This window comes from Musca autumnalis, unplaced genomic scaffold (assembly GCF_047663935.1).
Source record: "Musca autumnalis isolate F117 unplaced genomic scaffold, ASM4766393v1 scaffold_5, whole genome shotgun sequence".
Lineage (NCBI taxonomy): Eukaryota > Metazoa > Arthropoda > Insecta > Diptera > Muscidae > Musca > Musca autumnalis.
The window spans coordinates 127,004,231-127,029,310 of record NW_027412088.1 but is presented as its reverse complement, the minus strand read 5'-3'; the positions used below and the strand labels follow the sequence as shown (position 1 = coordinate 127,029,310).

Genomic DNA, 25,080 nt, shown 5'->3' with positions numbered 1-25,080 from the left:
TGTGTGCGGTTCTGTTCAGTGTCTTCACTAAAATTATGCGTACATCCATGCACATGTTTACTTGTCGGCTACTCAACGACGACTGATTGTTATACTCATTGTGAGTACACGTATCATGTAGTCACGTTAACGTATATGGATGATCTTGGCTGATGTAAAGACAAGAAAAAAGGCCTCAAGTGTTTCAATTGTAATGATTTTGGTCACATATCCAAAGACTGCCCTTCAAAACAATAAGCATCAAATGTACGTCGATTGGTATCGCAGGATATAATGAGGAAAGAATTCAAATTTGGGGATCAATGTTGGTCAGCACTGTTTGACACTGGCAGTAAATTTAATGTTGTTTCCGAGAAAGTGTATATTCATCTGAAAAGGCCGAAGCTGATAAAATCGAAAATAGGATTTGGAAATAACTCTAATGGAAATGAGGTCAAACCATTAGGAAATTTTAATTACAAGATTAAATTGGAAGGCGATAAATACGGCTTAACATTTCATGTTGTTCCAAATACATGTAGCGACGTTGAGGTCATACTGGGAACCGATATTTGCAGGCAAGCCAACAAAAGAATTACTCCAGATTGCCTGAAGATCGAGAAGATAAGAGACGCAGCACTTGAAGAAGAAGAGGTGCACAGTATAATGGTTATGGAGGTTTTCGATGAATGCAAGGAAATTGATTTGGACATCGACTCATCCGCTGGTAACGAAATGGTAAGAAAAGTGACGAATATGGTACAAGCATATAGACCAAGCAAATGTAAGTCGACGAACGTGGAAATGAAACTTGTGCTTAAGGATGAAACACCCATATTTTGCAATACTAGACGACTTCCCCTTCAAGAAAGGACTATCGTTGAAAATCAGATCGACAAATGGTTGGATGAGGGTATTATCGAGCATTCAGACTCCGAGTTTCGCAGTCCCATTGTTTTGGTGAAGAAACGAGATTCGACGTCGAGACTGTGCGTTGATTATCGAAGAATAAACAAGGTAATAGTAAAAGATCACTATCCGTTGCCGCTTATCGAAGATCAGCTCGATCGCTTGCAAAAAGCCGTTATATTCAGCACGATAGATTTACGAAACGGATTCTTTCATGTGCCAGTCAACGAAGCGAGCAGAAAGTATACGTCGTTTGTGACTCACAATGGCCAGTACCAATTCCGAAAACTTCCTTTTGGTCTTTCTAACTCACCGGCTGTGTTCCAACGTCACATAAATGCCATATTCCGAGAGCTGAATAGAGAAGGTATTGCCCTTCCATACGTCGATGACGTCATAATACCCGCAAGCAATTATGAAGAGGCTGTTGTCAACCTACAACGTGTTTTGGATACCTGTAGAGACTATGGATTAGGCATCAATCTTAAGAAGTGCAGTTTCCTGAAGAGAAGAATCCAATTTCTGGGTAATATCATCGAAGACAGAAAAATTTCACCTGGTACAGAAAAAACGAAGGCTGTGATAAAGTTCCCGCAACCGCAGAATTTGAAGCAACTAGAAAGTTTTTTAGGACTCGTCGGATATTTTAGAAAATTCATACCGAATTTTGCACTGATAGCCAAACCACTCAACGATCTGCGAAAAGTTAAGTTTGTATTCGGCAATGAACAAAAATTGGCGTTCAATAGTCTAAAGCAGTACATGATTAACGAACCAGTACTAAGCATATTTAACGAGAACTTTGAAACTGAAGTCCATACTGACGCATCTATCGATGACTATGGCGCAGTATTATTGCAAAAATCTCCAGACGACAACCTTTTGCATCCGGTGTATTACATGAGTCGGAAAACCACTGATGCTGAACGAAAATATACAAGTTACGAGCTAGAGGTACTTGCTGTCATTGAGGCATTGCCAAAGTTTAGAGTTAGCACATTGGTAAAAAATTTAAATTGATGACGGATTGCAACGCTTTTACGAAAACACTGGATAAAAAGGATTTGAGCACAAGAGTAGCAAGGTGGATTTTATTTTTGCAAGAATACGACCTGGCACACAGATGAGGCATGTAGATGCACTGAGTCGATACCCGGTAATGGTTATGCACGACGATGGTTTGGTGGAACGGATAAAACGGCTGCAAGAGATGGATGAAGACCTATGTGCAATTCGAGAAATCTTGAAGGAGAAGCCGAACTACAAAGATTACTTTATTAAAAGTGGTATACTGTACAAGATTGAAAACGATTGTGAACTCTTAGTGGTTCCAAAGGCAATGCAGAACGAGATAATCAAAAATGCCCATGAAAGAGGACACTTCTCAATAAAGAAGACTAAAGAAATGATAGATAAGGAGTACTACATCCCGAAGCAGGAAGATAAAATCCATAGACATATGAAAGCATGGAAAGCAGGAAGGAGAACTAAAACCAATGCCGAAAGGAGATACACCTCTGCATACTTACCATATTGACTACCTGGGACCACTGGAAACTACAAACAAGAATTATAAGCACATATTTGCCGTGATTGACGCTTTTACGAAATTTTGTTGGCTGTACCCAATAAAGACGACGTCCGCCAAAGATGCAATTTCAAGATTGGAGCTACAAAGTATTACGTTTGGCTCAGCATTGCGACGAGGAGAAAATCACTCATATCAAAATTACGACGGGACTTCCTCGTGCGAACGGCCAAATAGAGAGACTCAACAGCGTAATTGTGTCCGTTTTGTCAAAGCTAAGTATCGACAAACCTAGCAAATGGTATAAACATGTTGGAGAAGTTCAAAGGAAAATTAACTCAACGTATCAAAGAAGTATAGGACACACACCATTCGAAATGTTGGTTGGAACGCGTATGAGAACTAAACAAGACGAAAAGCTGAAGGAGCTCCTTGAGGAAGAAACGTTTCTATGTTACGACGAACAGCGAGATCAAATACGCAAGTCAGCGAAGCTTCAAATTTTAGCCGTGCAGGATGAAATACTACGATCAGAAGCGCAAACCACCACACAAATACGTTGTTGGCGACCTTGTAGCCATAAAAAGAACTCGACTTAGTGGAGGTTTGAAGCTTAAACCGAAATATTTAGGTCCTTATAGGGTCGTGAAAGTTAAACCTAAGGACACCTACGATGTTGCAAAGTGTGTACTAACGAAACAAACTACATCGTGTGCAGAATTTATGAAGCCGTGGCCAAACGACTATATTGCGGAAGAAGACATTGAAGAAATTATGAACCCTGATAACCTGCAGGATGGCCGAGATGTGGGATGGGAAAATTTGGTATGCTCATATATCACACTCATACTTTAATTTAGTTCTTACAACGACGCAGAAGAGTAAAGACGTGCTTCGGCAAAACTCGCATTTTATTCATTTCATTTATTCATTATCGATTTTCATTTATTTCATTATCCACTTCATTTTATTAAAATGAGTTCGCTTTCTTAATAAACTTTAAACATGAATTCAACTAAATATAATTCCTTTAATTACTTTATTTAAACATAAACCAACGACTTTTAATTGAGAAAGGAAGGAATTAGTGAATAAATTGTAAAACTCTCGGGATAGAAATATTAAATGCCATAAATTTGGGACTTTACCGGGATAAAACTATTAAAAATTATATATATATATATATATATATATATATATATATAATTTTTAATAGTTTTATATAATATATATATCACCAATATTTTTGAAAATTTAACATAGTTGAAGCCAAGGTTTACCCTTTTAGAACACGCGACTTGTGATTGTATATTATACAAATTAAATATTTTTGGATAAAATGAAATGTTTTTGGACGTGGCAAAAAATATTGGCCTTAAAAGATAATTTGCATGGAAGCTGTGGGTATATTTATGTTAAAAAATTGGTGAAAATGGGTTGAAGCCACCATGTATTCTTTTGTTATCTCTCTATTTGTGAATAAACCACGCTTATCTCGAGTTTCCTGTCAAAGTAAAAGCGCAAGCAAACTAAATAAGGATCATCTCACGAATGTATTACTTTTCAATATTTCGTCTGCTTCTACCATTAAATGATGCTGACATTTTGAAGACACATTTACAGTGTTTTTTTTGAAATTTTCTCCTAATTTCATTCCGCAAACAGGTTTTTATAAAAACCATATATAGGATTGTAGTACTTGCGATTCTGAGTTATTTGATACGAATATTGTGAATGTAGTCTGCACAGTTTCATAGAAATCTGCATCCAAATGCGAAAATTTTGTGCGAACATTTTTCTAAAAATCATATTTTTCGGGCCTAATTTTAACAATTGTCATTCGATTTCTTCGTAATTGATTGCACATTTTAGTTTTTTACGTTCCGGATCCAATAAATCATTCCCCGTGAAAATCCATCTATTAAAACGCAATGAATGAACTAGTACAGCATCTTCGTTTTAGCGGAAACAAAGATTTGAAAACTTCACTTATAAGGGAGCTACATTAATTTTATCCCAAAAAATAGTGTGTGATGCTACATCCACGGTTCTTGATTGATCGCCTTGAAATAGATATATATCGATATAGATTTTCATGGGGAACACTGAAATCGGATGCGGACAAAAATTGTATGCACTTTGCGCAAATTAGCGATATTTTATAGGTTTTTTTATGCTAGGATGTAGCCGATGCTACATCTTAGGCTCCAATGTAAATTTCGAAAAATATATATAGATTAAAAGATATAGTCTTGCTGTACATGAAAATCACATGCGGACAAAATGATTTTGATAATTACGCGATTTACACGTATTTTGTAATGCATATTAAATAAAATGGGTTATTTGACCTCTGTTTCCATTTCAGAAGCTTTGGGATATATCCTCATCAACCCAATTACCTTCCCTAATGGGAAAGTTTTAATATGAATGTCAATAAAGCAAAATCCGTCTATTTTATTGGGAGATTTAGGCAAAATGAAGGAAGTTTTCCTATAGATTTTTCCAATATTTTCTACTACATAATGCATGTGAAAAAATATTTTTTCAAACAAAAATTTCTTTTTTGGCCAAAATATGTGCTTATTTTGGCTGTAACATCAAAACTATAACACCAATCCGTATGATTGTAGTCTCATTTGATTCGCCGTGAAGTTTTGATCCAGAACACATTTTTAGTTAATTTTATGACCATTAAATGGGCCTCAATTTTGAAAAAAGTTGACTTATATTCAATAATTTATCAATTTTATGTACATTCCGCGAATTCTGTGTAACATTTTGCAGGTATTATGCAATCTACTCGCTGAAGTCACTTCGAGAGAACTTTTTTGTAACAATTGTGCGCATTAAAATAATTAGCGTTTTTATAATATTTTCTTTCTTAAAAAGCGAAATAAAAGCGCCATAACTTTTGTCCGCAACAACCAAAAGTGGCTCGCGACCAGATTCGTACTGAGAATTTTTTTCTTAACCTACATATCAAAAATCGTTGATGTAGCGCGAAAAAAATTTATCCTTTTTTTCTGAAATGGAATATGAAATAATTGACAATATTCGTGATATATATATATATATATATATATATATATATATATATATATATATATATACGCTGATAAGGTGTATGTATCAGCTAGTTAGCTCCATCTGGCAGGAAAAACGCGTACCCGACGATTGGAATCTGAGCATCCTGTGTCCCGTCCATAAGAAAGGAGATAAGACTTTATGCTCCAACTATAGGGGCATAAGTCTTCTCCCTATCGCGTACAAGATAGTGTCAGGGATATTGTCCGAATGACTAAAGCCCATGGTCAACGAAATAATTGGACCATACCAATGCGGCTTTAGACCTGGCAATTCCACCATTGACCAGATTTTTACCCTGCGCCAAATCCTGGAGAAGACCCAAGAGATGCAGATCGACACATACCACCTTTTTGTCGATTATAAAGCAGCCTTCGACAGCCCGCTATGTCAAAGGTATTCCAAGCAATGTCTGAATTTGGTATCCCCGCAAAACTCATTCGGCTTTGTAAAATGAATCTAACTGGCACAAGATCTTCAGTTAAAATAGGAAAGAACCTCTCCGAAGAGTTTTGTACCAAAATAGGTTTCAGGCAAGGAGACAGCCTTTCGTGTGATCTTTTCAACATCCTGCTAGAAAAGGTTATACGAGAGGCAAACTCAACTTGACCAAAAATCATGAAAATTTAAAATGGTGTGTAGCGTTACGTAAAGCTTTTTTAAGGTTTTGTTGTTGATCTTATATGAAATATTGACACATATAGTATATGAGTTCAGTAGAGAAGGCTCACAATATTTAGTATACAATTTTAATTTTTTACAGATTATAGAATGTAAGTCCTCGGATATTTAGAATTAATATCGAACCACGTTCGGTATAGTCGCCATATAAAAGTTGCACACCGTTTTCCTATATTTTGGAACTACATGATTAACAAATATAGGTCCACAATATGGTATATCCTAGAATTTTAAATGTACAGAGAATTGCCATTATTTCTGCTATCGCAAAATTTTCAGTATTTCAAAGCTCTCAATAAAATATTTAGAATATCAGCTGTAATACAGATTTTGGGATTCCTTTTTGTTGAAGAGCCTCCATGCAGAAAGTTGTTAAAATATATCCCCGTTTTAATCCAATCCCTACATAACTATTTTCGCGAGTAGGAAGAATTGAATAGGGGTATAGTTCGACCCGAACATAACGCCTCATTTTTTTAATTACATATCGAGATACCTATACGACTTCTATAAATTAAATACCTTTAAAAAAAAGAATAATTCGAATCCGAGAGCACATATTGGACTTCTATATCTAGCTATTGTGTCGATAACCTAAGAATAAAATATTCTTTAATGCCATAAAAACGTCAAATTTAATTTTTTTACCAGAAGTGATAGACGATACAGACTACGATTCATAGGCAGTGCGCCTTAACTAACTTGAATTGAAAGGTGCTTAGACCTGGGAAGATTTTGCGAATTCTGAAACTACAATGTTCATAGATGATAAATAAATCGCGGTCAAAGTTCACATTTTTAGGTTCATTTTAGATTTTCAGGATTTTGCAGGCAGCAAGCGTTGAAAATCCTCTACAACATTTTCTTCATTTCGATAGGACTTGACGTTTCCACGCAAAATCGTGAAAACCAAAAAAAGTGATTTATTTGAAAATCCCTCGGGCGTTTTTTGTTTTATTTTTTCATGTATGAACATTGTAGTTTCAGAATCCGCTAAAACTTCCAGGTGTAAGCACCTTTCGTTTAAATTTATTAAGGCGCACCGTGAGAAGTTTTATTAATTTTTTAAATTGTATGAATAGAAGTTTTTGTACTCGATGACATTAAACACTTTGCTGGATCCAGGTCTTGCAACTTATTTGAACTAGAATTCAAACATTTCTTAAATTTTTATTTCTTAAAGCCTAGTTTTGAAAAATAATATACGATCCTTAAAGAACCCCAGCAAACCAAATGTCTGATGTCAGACACGTCTGAACAATTTCGGAAGCAAAGTCGTTCAGATTTCTAAACGATTTTTCGGAGAGGAAATAGTTCAGATTTTGTACCGATTTCGGAACGAATGTCGGAAAGAAATTTCCTTTCCGAATTTCCCAAGGATTTTCTTCAGATTTCGTTACGAAATCGGACCGAAATCGATCCGATGTCGCTCCATTTCGTTCAGAAATTATGTCAACCACTTCATACAACTTTCGTTAAGATATCGTTACGATTTCGGATCAGATATCGGACGTATCGTCCGAATTTCGTTCCGATTTCGTTACGATGTCTGTACGATTGGCTTGCTGGGACCCTACATAATTATTCACTAATAAGACCTAATAAAACCCTTGTCTATTGACCACTTGTGTCCAAAAGCATTTTATATTTATAATAACTTGCAAAAGTTTGGAAACGAACTAAAAAAAATCGTGAATTTCGAATTTTTTTCTGAAAAATAAGTCAAAAAGTATAAATCGCCTTCGCCGACAGGATATGTGCTCTTAGCCTGTGTGAATTTGCGACTATAAACAGATCTAATACTGGCTACACAACCAAAATATTTTCCCCCAAAAATTATGTATTCAGGGAGCTTTTAGAATGTTGTGGCCTGTTTGGATGATAGTTACTGCGCCTACAAGCCTTTTTAGTCGGTCACTTTAGTATTTAGAGCTTTTTCAGGAAGCATGGAATTGCCCACTTAAAATTGGATATCGCAGTAAACAAGACTACAAATGTCAAAAAAGTCCAAAGGATCCTCGTACAGTATTTAAACTGCACTTATGTTGAATTTTATGAGGGACGTACATGAAGATATTGGCCACACATATTCTCTTGGAACTTGTTGTACGTTTGGAAGTAATTTTATTTGAAGGAGTGGTCCGATATAATCCACATTAGATTCGATATATTTCTGGAAGAAATATTGCAATGTGCAAAGTTCAGATCGAATCGACTACTACCATTTTAGCGAAAATGTTTGAACTTTTATAGCCGATATGACTTAAATCTAATTTGGAAAAATATTACGAGATCCAAAACATTGACCAAATGGGTTAATCCGTTCGTGAGTTATCATGCGCTCCAGCCTGCCAGACAACTGAGATACAGACGGACGGGCTGTCCGTCCAAACATATGTGGAGTCTAAAATTTGAATCGTATCAAAGTGTATATTGTCTCGTAGCCCTAAAGGCTGTGGGTACAATTATAATTTTTTGATGATAGGAAAAAAATTCAAGTGGGTATGCTACATGTAGCAGATTTTAGCAGTTTTTGATGCACACAAATTAATTTTTCTTCATTATTTTCTCTTCTTGTTTAGCAACAAGGAACAACATTTTGGTGAAGGCAGCGAAACAAATTTCTAGTTGGCTTTCAATATACATATAGTCCACGAAGAACCCTTCATACATTTTGTCCTATAGATATTTTTCATGCACTTCCATTCCCACAATACTGAACTCGTAATTATTTTGATTACAGGATGAATGTAAAGTCTCGACACCTCAATATAGCTTGAATATGACATAACAAACATGAAGTATGTTCATTACGGAATTCGTATTTAATAGTTGAATGATGTGACATGAAGAAGTAATTCAGATTTCATTGGCAGTTTACAAACAAAAAATTGGAAAAAATTTAAATAAATACTATGCATACTATAATTAATGACTATCAAAGGAATTCATGGAAATAAAAATATAAATAGACCCCCTAATCATAGCCACTAACCACTGCACTTAACAATTGTTAAGAAAAGTGGTGGGGAGATGAGCAAGGGAGGTCCCTACACGAGAGTGAACATAGAAGGTCTACAGGAATCAAACCCATAAAAAAATCAAAAAACAAACAATATAAATATGGATTCCCAGCCATAAAAATCACAAATATACAGTGCCAAAACTAAAGCACCCCCTCAGTACATTTTTTAAAAGATATTTTTTTTAAGAAAACAAAGTAATAAATTTATTTCTTATTTTTCTTTTTATTTATTTATATCTTTATTATTGGAAAACACAAATATAAGGAATTTTGAATTTAATAAACAAAAGTTAAAATTCAAAAACATTTTAGGTCGCAAATATAAGCGGACAAAACTAAAGCACCCCCCACCAATTTGAGTACAACAAAAACCATTGAAATCAATATTTCGTTGCGTATCCTCTATTCTGGATGACATAATCACATCTTTTAGGCATAGAGGGTACTAAATTATTAATTATTGCAGGCGAAATAATTGATTTTCGGAAAATTTAGCTTAAATCCCCAAAATACTGAAAATCGGAAGTTACCGTTATATGGGAGCTATACCCTAACGTGGACCCAGGTTCACAATTTTTGGTGTGTATGTTTAGTAACCACTAGGAACCCTAAGAACCAAATTAACCGCTATCTTTAGTGTTCTCTTCAATATATTAAAGATTCATGTCCAAAATTCAATTAGAAAATTCTTGAGGCAATACATATACATTTTTAACAGACCAATTTTAACCCTACTCTGCACAATTTTTTCTTTTTGATGCAATTAATGAAGGTGATAGATTTCGATCTACTAAAAATATCCTGACAGGATAAAAATAAAGCAAACTTGCTTGCTTCACAACCACAATTTTTTGACGCTTTAGATTTCACGAATTTTAATGGGAATTTTTTATAATGAAAATACCTATATTTGTATACAACTTTATTAAAAATCATCCCTACCAATGAATTTTTATTATAACCGTAGTAGTTTTTCAAATACGAAATTGGTTTTTAAAGTAAGATAATACGTGTTCTTCATTATTTCATGTGTTTAGGTACAGAGTCATTTAACTTCATATAATGGCATTGTCTGGATCTATATATTTACTTTACTTGGAAAAAAATGACTGATTTTCTATTCTCTGTCTTCTTTTTTGTTTCTCTTTTATTCATTGTTTCTGCGTTAATATCATAGAATAATATCCAATCGTTCCGGCAACGTTGAGAGTAAGAAGGTCCATCGTCGATCCAGATATAAAATTGCAAACATCATGCTCACTGGAGGATTGTTAAAGGGTGTGTTTCAAACCTTAATGCGTGCTTTTTCTTTAATATGAAGGCCCATTCTAATAATTTATTGTTCTTTCTTTTTTGCTTTTTTTTAGGATTTTAATTTTTCATATTATTTTCTTTTATTGTATATAGAGCCGATTTTCTAATATACCTTAATGTACAAGCATCGTAATAGCTGGTTGCTGTCTGTCTCTATGGGTAATGATCCAGTGATCCATTTTATAAATCACCATTACTTTCTTTTTGTCTATTATTATCTTTTCAGCGTTTATTTATTGTTCGTAGATAAAACGGATATAAGGGCATTACGCATTCATTTTATAAATTTAAGAAATTATTAGATGGGACTTAAGTAATGTGTGGTTACTTTACTATATTTGCTACAGCATTCGCTGTACTTAACTACACAAAGTACTTGGAAATAAAATTATGAAAAAATATTATAAATTATCTGCAGGCCTTTATATACATAAAGACGCGAATTGAACACTTTGTTGTGGAAATTTTCTAAAATATTGATGTTAAAAGTAGAGGCTGACTTCATAAGTGCAATATTTGCATCGCAACTGTTCACAATATAATAATAATAAATAATAAAAGTCAATATGTATGCCAAAACTAACATTGTCAAAAGAAAGACATGTCATTTTACTGCATTTATGAATGCACATATTGCTTTACCTTGTTTACTTTTTTAAATTCGGGTTTTATTGGAAATACATTTATTACATTAAATACATACCACAAATCCGCCTTTTCTAACTGTTTTTATGTATTTTTCCTTGTCAAATTTGGCAATTACTGCGCAAAGTCACGCGCCTTGTTGCATTTATGAAGTCGCATATTAAATTTATGAAGTCAAGACGATGTCACGAGACAAATCATGTGGCATTTATGAAGTCAGCTATACCTTTTAGTTTATATGAAAAGTGTGAAGATATGTTGAAACAAACAAGTTTTGTTCGAATATGAATTGTAATTCGACTTTATAAATGCAACATGATGCGTCACGTGACATCTTCTTGACTTCAGAAATGCATTATGTCTTTTAATAAACGTCATGGCGATTTCATAAATCCAACAAGACGCGTCACGTCCACTTGTGCAGCACTACAATTGAGATTTCTTTAGTACTGCTACGCCAAATAACAAGAAAAATAGATTACTATTTGAAATGTTGGTAACACTAGAGTGGTTTCAATCAAATAATTTCATGAAATAAGGCGTTCTTAGATCGAGTTATCCACTAAAACAATTTCATAAAATTACTTTGATATGGAACTCGATCTAAGAACGCTTAATTTCATGAAATTTTTCAATAAAATCACGCTAGTGTGGACCGGGACTTAAAGATTCTCGATCCACTTAATTCATACATTTCATTGTGACAAATCTACTGTTAAAAATGACTAATTATTTTTTTTGAGGGGTGTTCGAATTAGATGTGCGCGAACGTCGTGTTTCGTGGCACTAGAAAACACGACACAACAAGGCTAAAAGTTTTAGTGCTTATTCGTTATGCCAACTGACATTTGCGAAGAAAAAAGAAAAGAAAAATACATAAGAAACAATTAACAAGGACGTAAAAACGAATTTTATAAAAAATAAAAGTAAATCATTGTGCGCATTCATAAATGCAGTAAAATAACATGTTTTTTTCGACAAAGTTAGTGTAGCCACACACGTGTACTTAGTTTTCATGTTAATTTGTCAAAAATTCAAAACGTAAATGTTGCGTTTATGTGGTCTATTGTATTCCTTATCTTGCCTTAAATAAATAAATTGAAAAAATATGAATTTTGAAACAAAAACTAACTAAATATACATTTATTCAGTGTTTTTACCAATAACGACCCGTATTTTGCAGGCGCAAAATTCTCTCAGCTCATTGGTTATCTCTACAAAAGTGACTGAGTTTGCAAATTGATTTTATTTTGTGAAATACCTTTATATTTTAATACATTTTCTACTTGTGACTTTCGGTCTAAAACTCCAACTAAATTGTTTATTTTACATGTTTGCACAGCAGCCACTTTCCTGGAACTGGAGATAGTCCCAGAGCCAGATTGAACAAAGAACGAACATACAAACATAATAACAAACACTGTTACAACAATAACAAGACGAATTTGAATTATGCTTGGTTTACATTCACGAAATCCACTCGATTTCAACTGTCAATTCCTTTGCTTAAACGTCAAATGAAATCCAATCGATTTCAGATGAGTTTTCATTTGACGTATACGCAAAGGAATTGACAGTTGAAATCGAGTGGATTTCGTAAATGTAAACCAAGCATTAGGTTCATTTTATAATTTATTCTTTTACTGGAGCAAAGCAAGCAACAGGCTGATTGTGTTTCTACCTTAAGAGCTTAAAATAGGCCAATGTGTTGACATTTTGAAATTTTTTAACGTGAGGTAATCTACAGTAAAGGCATATTTACTACTTATATTATTCCTTACTACGTTATGAGTACGGTGTCACAGAGCGGACACACACGCTATAAATCCGAGGGTTGTGTGTTCAATGCTCACCGTCGGCCGGGTTATTTTTTAAAGAACAGTTGGTGGTGCACCTATAAGCGTTTAAACAATCCTTAAAGTGAGAACACAGGCTGACTTCCGTATCGTCAGTTTCTTGGCAAATGACTGCAAATATATGAAGTATTATGTTTTAACACTGTAGTACTTAACAACTGCGAAGCTACGTGTTTCAAAACGTCAAAAATACACATTTTTAACGCAGGTAAAAATCAAACATGTATCATTTTTATTTCTGAAGAAATTAGTTTGCATTTTCGAGGAACAATGCGTGAGAGTGCAACTGAAATATTTCGACGAAGTTTAAACAACACAAAACAACTGACGATATGGAAGTAACAAATAATTTAAAGTCTCTTCAAAAGTTGCAAAATAAAGCTCTACGCTGTGTTTTCAAGTTGCCCTCAAAGTATAATACGTTATCTTCGTATCGGGACTATGGAAAGTCAATTTTGCCCATTAGTGGTTTATATAAAAAATATTTATTAATGTATGTTCACAAATCTGCCAAAAACATAAACACTCGATCATTTACTTTTAATGATAGCTCAAATATATTTAATACTAGAAATGCTACTAATCTTAGAATTCCGCGATGAAGACTCGAATTGACAAAGCAAAGGATCTATTATGCTGGATGTGTTGAGTATAACAACTTGTCGTCTTTTGTAAGGCAAAGTGAGAGGGTACTAAATTTCAAAACACACTTAAAAAGATTACACTGTGCGTCAACAAAAAAATGACAAGGAAAATCGAGTAGATTATGAAAGTAGAGCTAAAAATATGATACACGTGTATCGGCGTTTTTAAAGTTTACGTCGGAATGTAGCCAAAATAGGCGGGGCAAGTTCCGCCCATTTTTAAATTTTTCGAAATATTCGACTTTAGATATCTTGGAATCCTTGCATTTCAGGTATATAGTGTCTTTGGCAACTTTACTTAGGCGGTTCATCAAAGCGGTCTTTTTTGTCCTTTTTTCGAAAATCTTTCAAAAACTCATTAAAAATGTGATCGTATCAAATCCGTATATTCTACAAAATTGTTCGCCATTATTATTATTATTATTATTATAACAACCTCACAGGCAACTGTGTTGGTGTTCTTTTCAACTCACAGAATTCGAAGAATTCTTAGTTGATACGTGCTGACATGTTGCAAAATATTTTGATTTTGGTGTTTCTTTGGAAAAGCCGAAAAGTGAGTGTGATTCTCATTCATATGAGAATACTATACACTTAAAGAGTTCGGTTTTTCGCTAAAAAGGCATCATTTCAAAAACTGAGAAGCCAATTGATAATTCCCTTCGCCGGGATGAAATCATGATATTGGTAGCTATCAGTAAAATTTTGCAACACTGTCAGTTCGTTTTGAAAAACATTACTCTCTGTAATAGAGGGTAATAAATGAAGTTGAGCCAAAGGGGAATACTCCACTCAAGCAATCGAAAATGAGATTAAACTTCAACAATAAACAAAACAAACAAAAAACAGCCGAGGCACGGGCGGATTGGAGCTATGTTACAAAAAAAAAAAAAAAAAAAAAAAAAACAAAATTCCAATAAACAACCTCACAGGCAACTGTGTTGGTGTTCTTTTCAACTCACAGAATTCGAAGAATTCTTAGTTGATACGTGCTGACATGTTGCAAAATATTTTGATTTTGGTGTTTATTTGGAAAAGCCGAAAAGTGAGTGTGATTCTCATTCATATGAGAATACTAGACACTTAAAGAGTTCGGTTTTTCGCTAAAAAGGCATCATTTCAAAAACTGAGAAGCCAATTGATAATTCCCTTCGCCGGGATGAAATCATGATATTGGTAGCGATCAGTAAAATTTTGCAACACTGTCAGTTCGTTTTGAAAAACATTACTCTCTGTAATAGAGGGTAATAAATGAAGTTGAGCCAATGGGGTAATACTCCACTCAAGCTATAAAAAAAATCAACTTTGTAAAAAACAAATTGCATTTGAAAGAGGAAAAAAGTTAGATGATAGCGAAGCCGCCCCACACTAACACGCCGAGAAAACACTTTTTTCCATGTTTTTCAAGGACGTGGGTTCGAACCCAATTAAATTAATAAAAAATGACATTCGCCTAATAGGCAAAATTTTCAAATAAAAATAAAAATCAGCTAGAGCCAGGCTGGGGTTGGAACCCACGTCCTTGAAAAACACATGGAAAAAAAGTGTTGTCACGGCGTGTTAGTGTTCAGAACCAAACTCATAACTTTCAAAGGCTACGCTAAGCGTTTGTTATGAAAGCCATACAAAGATTTGAACAAAAAATTCAACTTTGTAAAAAAACAAATTGCATTTGAAAGAGGAAAAAAGTTAGATGATAGCGAAGCCGCCCCACAATCGATGTGTCTGAGGAGCTTTCCTAAACCAAAGGCGAAACATGTCATGTCACACTGTGGTGGTTGTGTGGGTTCGTATCGTCGGCTTTCCTTTTTCAAAAACGCATCTTGGTCAGTAAGCTCGTCTCTAACGAGAAATTAATTACAAATTAATAAAAAATGACCTTCGCCTAATAGGCAAAATTTTCAAATAAAAATAAAAATCAGCTTGAGCCAGGCTGGGGTTCGAACCAACGTCCTTGAAAAACACATGGAAAAAAGTGTTGTCACGGCGTGTTAGTGTTCAGAACCAAACTCATAACTTTCAAAGGCTACGCTAAGCGTTTGTCATGAAAGCCATACAAAGATTTGAACAAAAAATTCAGCTTTGTAATAAACAAATTGCATTTGAAAGAGAAAAAAAGTTAGATGATAGCGAAGCCGCCCCACAATCGATGTGTCTGAGGAGCCTTCCTAAACCAAAGGAGAAACATGTCATGTCACACAGCGGTGGTTGGGTGGGTTCGTATCGTCGGCTTTCCTTTTTCCAAAAAGCATCTTGGTCAGTAAGCTCGTCTCTAACGAGAAATTAATTCAATTTTTTTCTTTTTCTTTTATTCCGCTCCCTGCTGGTGTCGAACACACGAACTTCTGATTTGTAGCCAAACACACTACATACTAGGCCACCCATACAAATAGTAAAGGTCGTTTAAAAACATCCATGTACATCAACATTTCTTCGTAATTTTGTCAACAAAAAACTCCCATGCCGACGGTGAGCTTTGAACACGCAAACCTAGGAATTGTAGTCAGACACACTAGCTCTGTGCCCCCGTACTTATTCCTTAGTAAGTAGTAATTAAGGATGTAACTTGTTATGTGTTAACTGTTATACATGTACTGTCTGATAATGCGGAGGGTAATGAGTACTCATTACCTGGTAATGCAGAAAGTAATGACATGTGCCTACCAAATTTTTGCTGGGCCATAAAATAACGGTTCTAGTGGTCGCAGAATAAATAGTTATTCAGTGCGATATGCCCTTGTTAAAATAAGGAGTAGTAGGGTTTTTTAAGTAGTTACGACTATTTTTTTATTTTGTTAATAGATGATTACAAATTTACATACATAGAATACTACATGATATTCGTTTCGTAATTTACATCTAAATTTGGCTTAGCGTTTTAGCTGTTAGTCATATTTTTATTACATCAGTGGATCCAAAGACAATCACCCTTATTACGGTTGGCGTTGTCGTATCCAAAATTGCAAGCTGACGTGTCGTAACGTCTAATTGGTATTATGTATGTTTTTGAACAAAAAAGCAAAAATTTCAATTTTTAAAGAATTCTTTTGGTAACAAACACAATTAGAATTATTAGTAGATCATTTTTAAACTTTTAATTCAGAAGAAAAACTAACCCTATAGTTTTTACAATCAAAATAAGTGTTTGGCGTAGACGTTTTTGTGGTGGTTGGCGTAGCCGTTGTCGTTGTTTTTTGGTACCACGTAACATTTACGACAACGACAATTTTTTTCTCATACAAAATTTAAAAAATATATATTTTTTAATTTTAAAACAATTTGTTTGAAATCATCTTTTGAACAAGAACTAAGAAATTTACATTGCATCAATCGTTATATGAGGACTCTAACAGATTTTCAATAGAAAGTTTGTCATCTGATAAAGACACGACATTTATCGTATGCAAATGAATCAAAGTAGTAATATTTGTATTTATTATAGTTATTTTCCAATATATTTTAATAATCATTGCCAAAAAATTCTTTTGAAATTAATTTGTTTTTATTTTTATATGCTGTCGTTTACAAAATTGGTCACGACTCTTTCCTCGTATTTCAACGCCATACGTAATACCAATTTGTCGTATCAAAAAAAAAAATAATAATAATAAATAAATAAATGTTGTACTTAAACCAAGAAATGCGTTCTGGGAATTACAAATGTATTTCTTTCGATTTTTAAGGACATAAAATGCTATCAAAGACAAAAAATGTCGTTGTATATAATTTTTCATCATATAAAAATGTATCTTACGACTACGCCTACGTCACTTGAACGTCTACGACTACGCCAACCGTAATAAGGGTGAATAAGTATACTATAAATATCCATAATTTAGTAACGATTTTTTTGCTGGGCACTTGTTTTTAGTTGATTCCATGGCACAATAATCAAATTGTAAATTAAAATAAAATATACGTCGGAAATGATGTCACTTATTTTACGCATACGACATTCTTTATTACGGTTGGCGTAGTCGTAGTTTACATTTTGTACGTAATAAAAAATAATATAGATAGAAAATTTTTGAATTTTACAGCAGCTTAGATCAATAAAATATCAAAAGAAACACATTCATCATTCTTGGGTTAAAAATAACATTTATTGTTTTGATACGACAAATCGGTATTACGTATGGCGTTGAAAAACGAGAGAAGAGACGTGACCGATTTTGGTTACCACTCTATAAAAAAATAAAATCAATTTAAAAATAATTTTTAGAAAATAATTATTAAAATATATTGGAAAACAACAAAAATAAATACAAAATTTTACTAACTTTATTTATTTTCTTAACACGTTCGCGGACGTGAATGCTATAGCATTCATTTGCAAAGTCAAGTTTTTGTCATTAACTTCTATACAATCGTACGTTTTTGCGATTAAAGTACATAGTACTATTAATTTTATCAGTATCCATAATATAATAAATAAAAAATTGTAATAGGACTAATAATTATTTAATAAATACAAAAAAACTAACTTCTGAAAAAATTGGGTGTCCGCGAACGTGTTAAGATTTAACTTGTGTTTATCAGATGACTAGCTTTTCAATTTCAATTTTTTTTTTTCAATTTACATACAATTATTACAAACAAATTGTTTTACAATTAAAAAATATATTTCTTTGTTATTTTTGTATAAGAAAAAAGAAAATGTGTTCGTCCTAAATTTTTCGTGATACCAAAAAATAAACCTACGACGACTACAAAAACGTCTACGCCAATCATTTTGATTGTAAAAACTGTAGGGTTGATTTTTCTTTGGGATTAAAAGTTTAAAAGTGATCTAATAACAATTCTATTAATATTTGTTACCAAAAGAGCTCTTTAAAAATTTATATTTTTACTTTTCCTAATTTCCTAATACCAATGAGTCGTTATGACACTTCATCTTGCAATTTTGGCTACGACAACGCCAACCGTAATAAGGGTGTATATTTGGCGAATTGCATACGACTTTCAGTTTTTGCGTTCACACTAACAAACACAATTTATGTTGCTAAGAACTCTAATCGCGCTCACATTTTAATTTTCTTTATTTATTTTCTGCGTTTTTTGGTTAATTTGTTTTCTTCCACCATTTTTTTCTCAACTACATACGCAAATACATAACCGAATAGAAACGAAAAATGTACATATGATGATACATTTTGATAGTTGCAATTTTTCATAGTGATCACACTATGTGCACAACATTTACAGGTAGCAATTTTAACATCTTCCCTGCAAACATTTGGAAGATTGTTGCACGATTTTTTGACCAGATTATTCTTATGCGCTTCTTTCCGGCGAGCAATTTGCCATACGTAGACGATTCTCAAAAATTATTGTTTATAATCAATCGCTACGATGAATCTTCATTTTCATTTCATTTATTCATCAATTGTAATATAAAAAAGCTAACATGGCCAATAACTTGTATTATCTTACTACAATATCCAAACATTCAAGAACTTAGAATTTCTGCTATGCTTCTGGGCGATCTTTCCGCGAATTTGTATTATTATTCTTCCGAACCTCGATCACGCGATTGTTACTGAAATTATTGATTTGGTTGCATATAATTCTCATATACACATTCTACATAACTTTGATATAAATGGCACGTATAATGTCAGTATTGACAAACACAACACATGTCCGGGTTTTGCCAAGTGAAATGAAGAAAGTAAATGAGAACCGGCCCAGCAAACCCAATATCGGAAGAAAGTCGAATTCGGTCCGAAAGTCGGAAGAAACATCCGAGTTCGGTCCGTACTCTGACCGAAAGTCATATGGCGTGGTTGACGTGTTCTCTGACCGAAATTCGAATCAAAATCGGAAGTTTTTGCAGACTTTCGGACCAAATTCGGTCCGAAGTATAAATTTCTGATTTATTTACCAGCATTCGAACAGAATTGGTTTTTATTACACTGTGCCACAAATTGGAACTCAAGGTCTGTGCGGTGGAAACTTCCTTTTGGAGATGAAAGCCCTTAGTGAGTATATTAAGAACCCAAAAGGAAATTTTCCCCATAGGTCAAGTTTCTGAGATATCGCGCGATGAATTTTAAATCCAAACTATAACAAAAGAAGACTTATAATAATGGGGGTTAGGCTGTTAAATGTTCGAGCGCCACTTCGTAGAAAAAACCAACAGTGGAGAACAACATCATCAACAGGATCTGTGAAATATGCATATATATATATATATATATATATATATATATATATATATATATATATACACTGGTGTGCGAAATAATAGAGCCACATAAGTTACAACACATTAAACGTTTCTAAATCACTTCTGAAAAGTGTTCTATGGCGCAAATTGCATTTTAATAATGGAACATTATCCTATAAATAAAATGCAGTCAACATTTGTCCAATTTGGTGGTTGACCTTGTATTAGGCAGGGCAGATCCTGTAAAGAACTGTGCTGAAAACCCATATGGACCCAGAAGAAATTGTCTTGTTTACCAAAAGTGGCTCTATTATTTCGCACAGCCCTTTACAGGCTCTGCCCAGCCTAACACAAGGTCAACCGCCAAATTGGACAAATGTTAACTGAATTTTATTTATGGGATAATGTTCCACTATAAAAATGCAATTTGCGCCATAAAAAACTTTTCAGAAGTGATTTAGAAACGTTTAATGCGTTGTAACTTCAGTGGCTCTATTATTTCGCACACCAGTGTATATAAAACATATGACTTTCCACAGAATTGTTGAAGTTTGACGAAGAAAGGCTGACTTCATAAATGCAGTGTTATGCGTCAAATGACATCGTCGCGACTTCATAAATGCAGCATGTCTTTTTATTGACATCGTCGCGACTTCATAAATGTCGCGCGACACGTCACATTGCGCAGTAATAGGTGTGTACGATAACTTTCCCAGCAATAATTACTCAGTCAGTTCCAGCAACCTCTCTCAGTGAATTTTACTCTCTCAAGCAAGAAAAATTGCAGAAAGTTATCGAACAGCATTTTGCAAAAACTTGCAGAAAAGTCAGCTGTTTCCGAAAATGTATGAAATTTGTTTTTGTTTCTTTTGATATTTTAAACCAAACGGAACAAAAACATAAATTTTGAAGTTGCACTTTACTTATTTAATGCTTTAATACTATCGACAACGCTTTAGAATCTGAAAACAATTTCAATTGTGAAATTTTCTTGGTCAAAAATGTCAACATTTCGATTTGTTTACATTGAACAGGTGATTAAAAGTCAGCTGATCAGACTTGCAAATTTTTGCGGGACAAATTTTCCCAGCAAAAATTTGCAAGTTCTCAGTCACAAAACTCTCCAAAAATCTCTCCAAACTCGCTCTCTTTTGCTGGATAATTTTGTTATCGAACAGCATTCAGTAAAAATTTGTACGAATTTGTACAAATTATTGGGTTATCGTACACACCTAATGTGAAATTTGTGCAGCATTCCTACTTGGACTGCACAACAATTGACATTGGTTCAGTACTGTTATGTCAACTGATATTTGCGAAGAAAACAAGAAAAATACATAACAAACAATTAAAAATTGCGGATTTGTGTTAATTATTTAATATAATAAATTTATTTTCAAAAATTGTTAAAATTTTTATATGTGATTTTTATATATAATCTAGTGATAAAAGATGGAGTCACGAAAGAAGAAAGTTAACGTTGGAAGTTTCGTTTGAGACGTGAGTCAGATTTCGAAGAAAAAGGAATACACGTTGGGAACAGATAATGAGGGAAATTAAGCAAATTTACCCAACATTTCCATATACAGTCAACCAAAAAAGTCTACATACACCCAATAAATCTCGGGTTCTAAGGGTAAGGAATCATTTTTATGAAAATCCAAGTACATAGTTCTATCTCATATCCCTAATAAGCAATATTACATACAACAAAAATATATTCCATAATACGAATAACGGTAAATTCTATAAAAATTAATAGGGAAAAAGTGTACATGAAATATTGAGATTACCGTAAAATCTATGGAATTAGCAATACAAATTTTAAATTTCTTTGCTTTAGCGAATGCCTCTGTTTGTCCCTGATATCTCTTAGGCAAAATAGGAACATACAGTTAGGCAAGAAAAGTATTGCAAAAACCAAAATTGTAGAAAATTTCATATTAATTGTTCGTTTATGGCAACAAATTATGTAAAAACTATACGGTTTTTTGTGCAAATATCTTGCTATAGGTCCTTACAACAATATTCCGTCAAAATATGCAAAGGTTATTTGCGACTTATAACAAATACGGTCAAAAATAAGAATTAACTACTTCTTGGGGTTGACAATAAAAGTATTGCAAAGGGAAAATCAGTACTATAAAACTATAAATTTTTGCAAATTTTTGCGTTCATAATGCATTTTTATGACTTTTGCGGCTAATAATAGAATAACAGTATTGAATGTAATAAAGTTCAGTGATAAAAAATGCCGTCCTGGAGGGTCTTCAGACAGGAAAAAAACGCATGGGACCATATTAACAATAAACCATGACGAATAGGCCACAGGCAAGTAGGCAAAGAATGAATATTTGACTCAATATGTATTGTAGGATAATGGAACAATGCAAAACAGTCCGATTTTGGCTTTGAGAAAATGGAAATACCTCTGGAAAGTATATGGAAAAAATTTACACCAGTGTAGTATTTTGGAACGACCTACGACAGAGCACTATTTCGTCTCCCAATGGTATTGATATGATTTAATTTTTGCGAAGTGGATAGATATTATCCTCTGCTATCATAATAAATCCAAAAAATTGCGCCAAATCCAATAAAACCCATCAAATGTGGAAATTAAACCGCTACTGGAGAAGCTGGAATACCGAATATTTGCGTACTATATTCTTTAACATGGAAAATAGAATGCAAAATTGGGTTCACGGATATAATAATGATTGGGAAGGCATTCCTACTGACATTATTAAGAAATAATAGTCATTAGTCTGAAAGTCAGAAAAATCGATCCCGAATGCTCAAACAAAGTCAACTACCACCATTCCAAAGACCAGATAATTACATGTTAATCTTATTTGTGTAAATTGCCGATGTAATATAACAACACAAAACTCTTAAATGCATCGGACCAACATCCTGATATCAACCCTCATAAAATGTTTGGGTCCAATTTAACAAAAGGCTCCAAAAACATCCTGCAACGAAGGATCAAGATTTACTAAAAATTGGGAACCAGTATCCTTAGAGTGGAACATACCGAGCCTTATTTTTTGGTTTAACTAAGCTCATTAATGCTCAAATTAATGTCCAAAGTGGATAGGCAACTCATTAAAGAACACACCTTTGGTAATTCTCGAAGAAACCATCGATTTGGTAATTTTTGCAATACTTTTATTGTCACCCCCAAATAGTAGTTAATTCTTATTTTTTACCGTATTTGTTATAAATCGCAAATAACCTTTGCATGTTTTGACGGAATATTGTTGTTAGGACCTATAGCAAGAAATTTGCACAAAAAACCGTATAGTTTTTACATAACTTGTTGCCATAAACAAACAAAAAATATGAAATTTTCTACAATTTTGGTTTTTGCAATACATTTCTTGCCTAACTGTATTTGTGAATTAATTGCCGTTATTTAATGTCAGACTTCGCGTATAGCTCGTTAAGGCGGACCCTTGCCGATTTCTTTGAGTTTTTAGTCTAGTAGTTTATGAAACCCCAAAAAATACAGTGGGACTAATAATTTTGGGATCCAAGAGCGCTATGAAGTTTTTCTTGTGGATAATATACAGTATCCAAAGTTCATATTCGTACACACCTAAAAAATTAATAAAATCGTTATTAATTCCATATTTTATGTGCAAATATGAAATAATTGATAGGAATTACCATAACGAAGAAAGATTTAAGAATAACAAAACAAATTTTTAATTTATTCCGTCATTTAGGTATAGATGGCACCTGTGTGGGTGGCAAAGTTCGTATTCGTACACCTATAAGCACTATATATTTGGAGTTTTTAAGGATTTTCAAAGCAAAATACCGCACATTTTTGTACTTTTCTTCTTTTGGAATGCCTCTGCTATAGAAATACGTAAAAATAACGGTAATTTTATTAAAAATTTGGCATGAACAAAAAGTCGGACGAATATGTGAAATACTTAAGAAAAATTTTCTGGATATGATTAACTATTGCAATTTATTCCAGAATTTTGGACGAAAATAGCTAATAGCGGTCCTTCTGTAACAATATTCAAGGTCTAATATGAAAACAAATGCTTTCAGCGTTTGGAAATGCAAAGAAACGTATTCCGGGCTTAGGCAAAGTACACAAATTTTTGGTTTATACTTGGTGAAAATCGCAAGTTTCGTTTTATATTTGACATTAAATGTATTGAAGTTTTAGAATACAGTTTCGAAAATCATTTTATGTCGAAAACTGTGAGAAATTGTGAAGAAACATGAAACTGTACACGTTTTCATACTGTCTGCGTACGACTGAAATTCTACGCCTACTATGAACGAGGTTTATGACTGCCAAAATCGTGAAAATAATTGTTTTTACTTCTTGAAAATTATATTTCTTTACCGAAGGATCCAAAATGAGTACAAAAATGTCAATAGAATGAAGTAAATTGTACAGGAAAGAACGTGGGGTAACCTTTTCAAGAAATGCATTATTTTCGGGGAAATTTTCTTCCTAAAAAAATTATTATTCATCGTAATTTCCGATATGTCTTGACATAAAATGATTTTCGAAGCTGTATTCTAAAACTTTAATACATTTAATGTCAAATATAAAACGAAACTTGCGATTTTCACCAAGTATAAACCAAAAATGTTTTTACTTTGCCTAAGCCCGGATTACGTTTCTTTGCATTTCCAAACGCTGACAACATTTATTTTCATATTAGACCTTGAATATTGTTACAGAAGGACTGCTATTAGCTATTTTCGTCCAAAATTCTGGAATAAATCGCAATAGTTAATAATATCTAGAACATTTTTCTTAAGTATTTCAAATATTCGTCCCACTTTTTGTTCATGTCAAATTTTTAATAAAATTACCGTTATTTTTACATATTTCTATAGCAGAGACATTCCAAAAGAAGAAAAGAACAAAAATTTGCGGTATTTTGCTTTGAAAATCCTTAAAAACTCCAAACATATAGTGCTTATAGGTGTACGAATACGAACTTTGCCACCCACACAGGCGCCATCTAATTTTATTATTTTATCTAATGGTAATTCCTATCAATTATTTCATATTTGCACATAAAATATGGAATTAATAACGATTTTATTAATTTTTTAGGTGTGTACGAATATGAACTTTGCATACTGTATGCTCCTGAGCTTCGCTAAATATACGAATTCCTGAGTTTTCTCATAAATTTTATAGTTTTCACAACATTCCAATGGGCAAATTACATGCAGAAGCCTTCGAATTACCTTGTAAT

General features: G+C 33.4%; 2 protein-coding genes across 3 annotated transcripts in view; both read left to right on the top strand.

Annotated features, from left to right (window-relative positions):
- hfp (Poly(U)-binding-splicing factor hfp) overlaps positions 1-25,080 on the top strand; it is a 278,153-nt gene that overhangs the window by 64,431 nt on the left and 188,642 nt on the right. The window contains exons 3-4 of one of the 2 annotated variants that reach the window (XM_073989366.1): positions 10,387-10,487; positions 10,577-10,682. The exons of the other annotated variant lie outside the window; for it this stretch is intronic. Of the exons in view, the coding sequence (XP_073845467.1) occupies positions 10,640-10,682 (43 nt within the window). The 5' untranslated portion in view covers positions 10,387-10,487; positions 10,577-10,639. The remainder of the gene's footprint in view (positions 1-10,386; positions 10,488-10,576; positions 10,683-25,080) is intronic. 2 annotated transcript variants of the gene reach the window in all.
- LOC141405256 (uncharacterized) overlaps positions 1-25,080 on the top strand; it is a 105,075-nt gene that overhangs the window by 60,947 nt on the left and 19,048 nt on the right. The window lies entirely within an intron of this gene.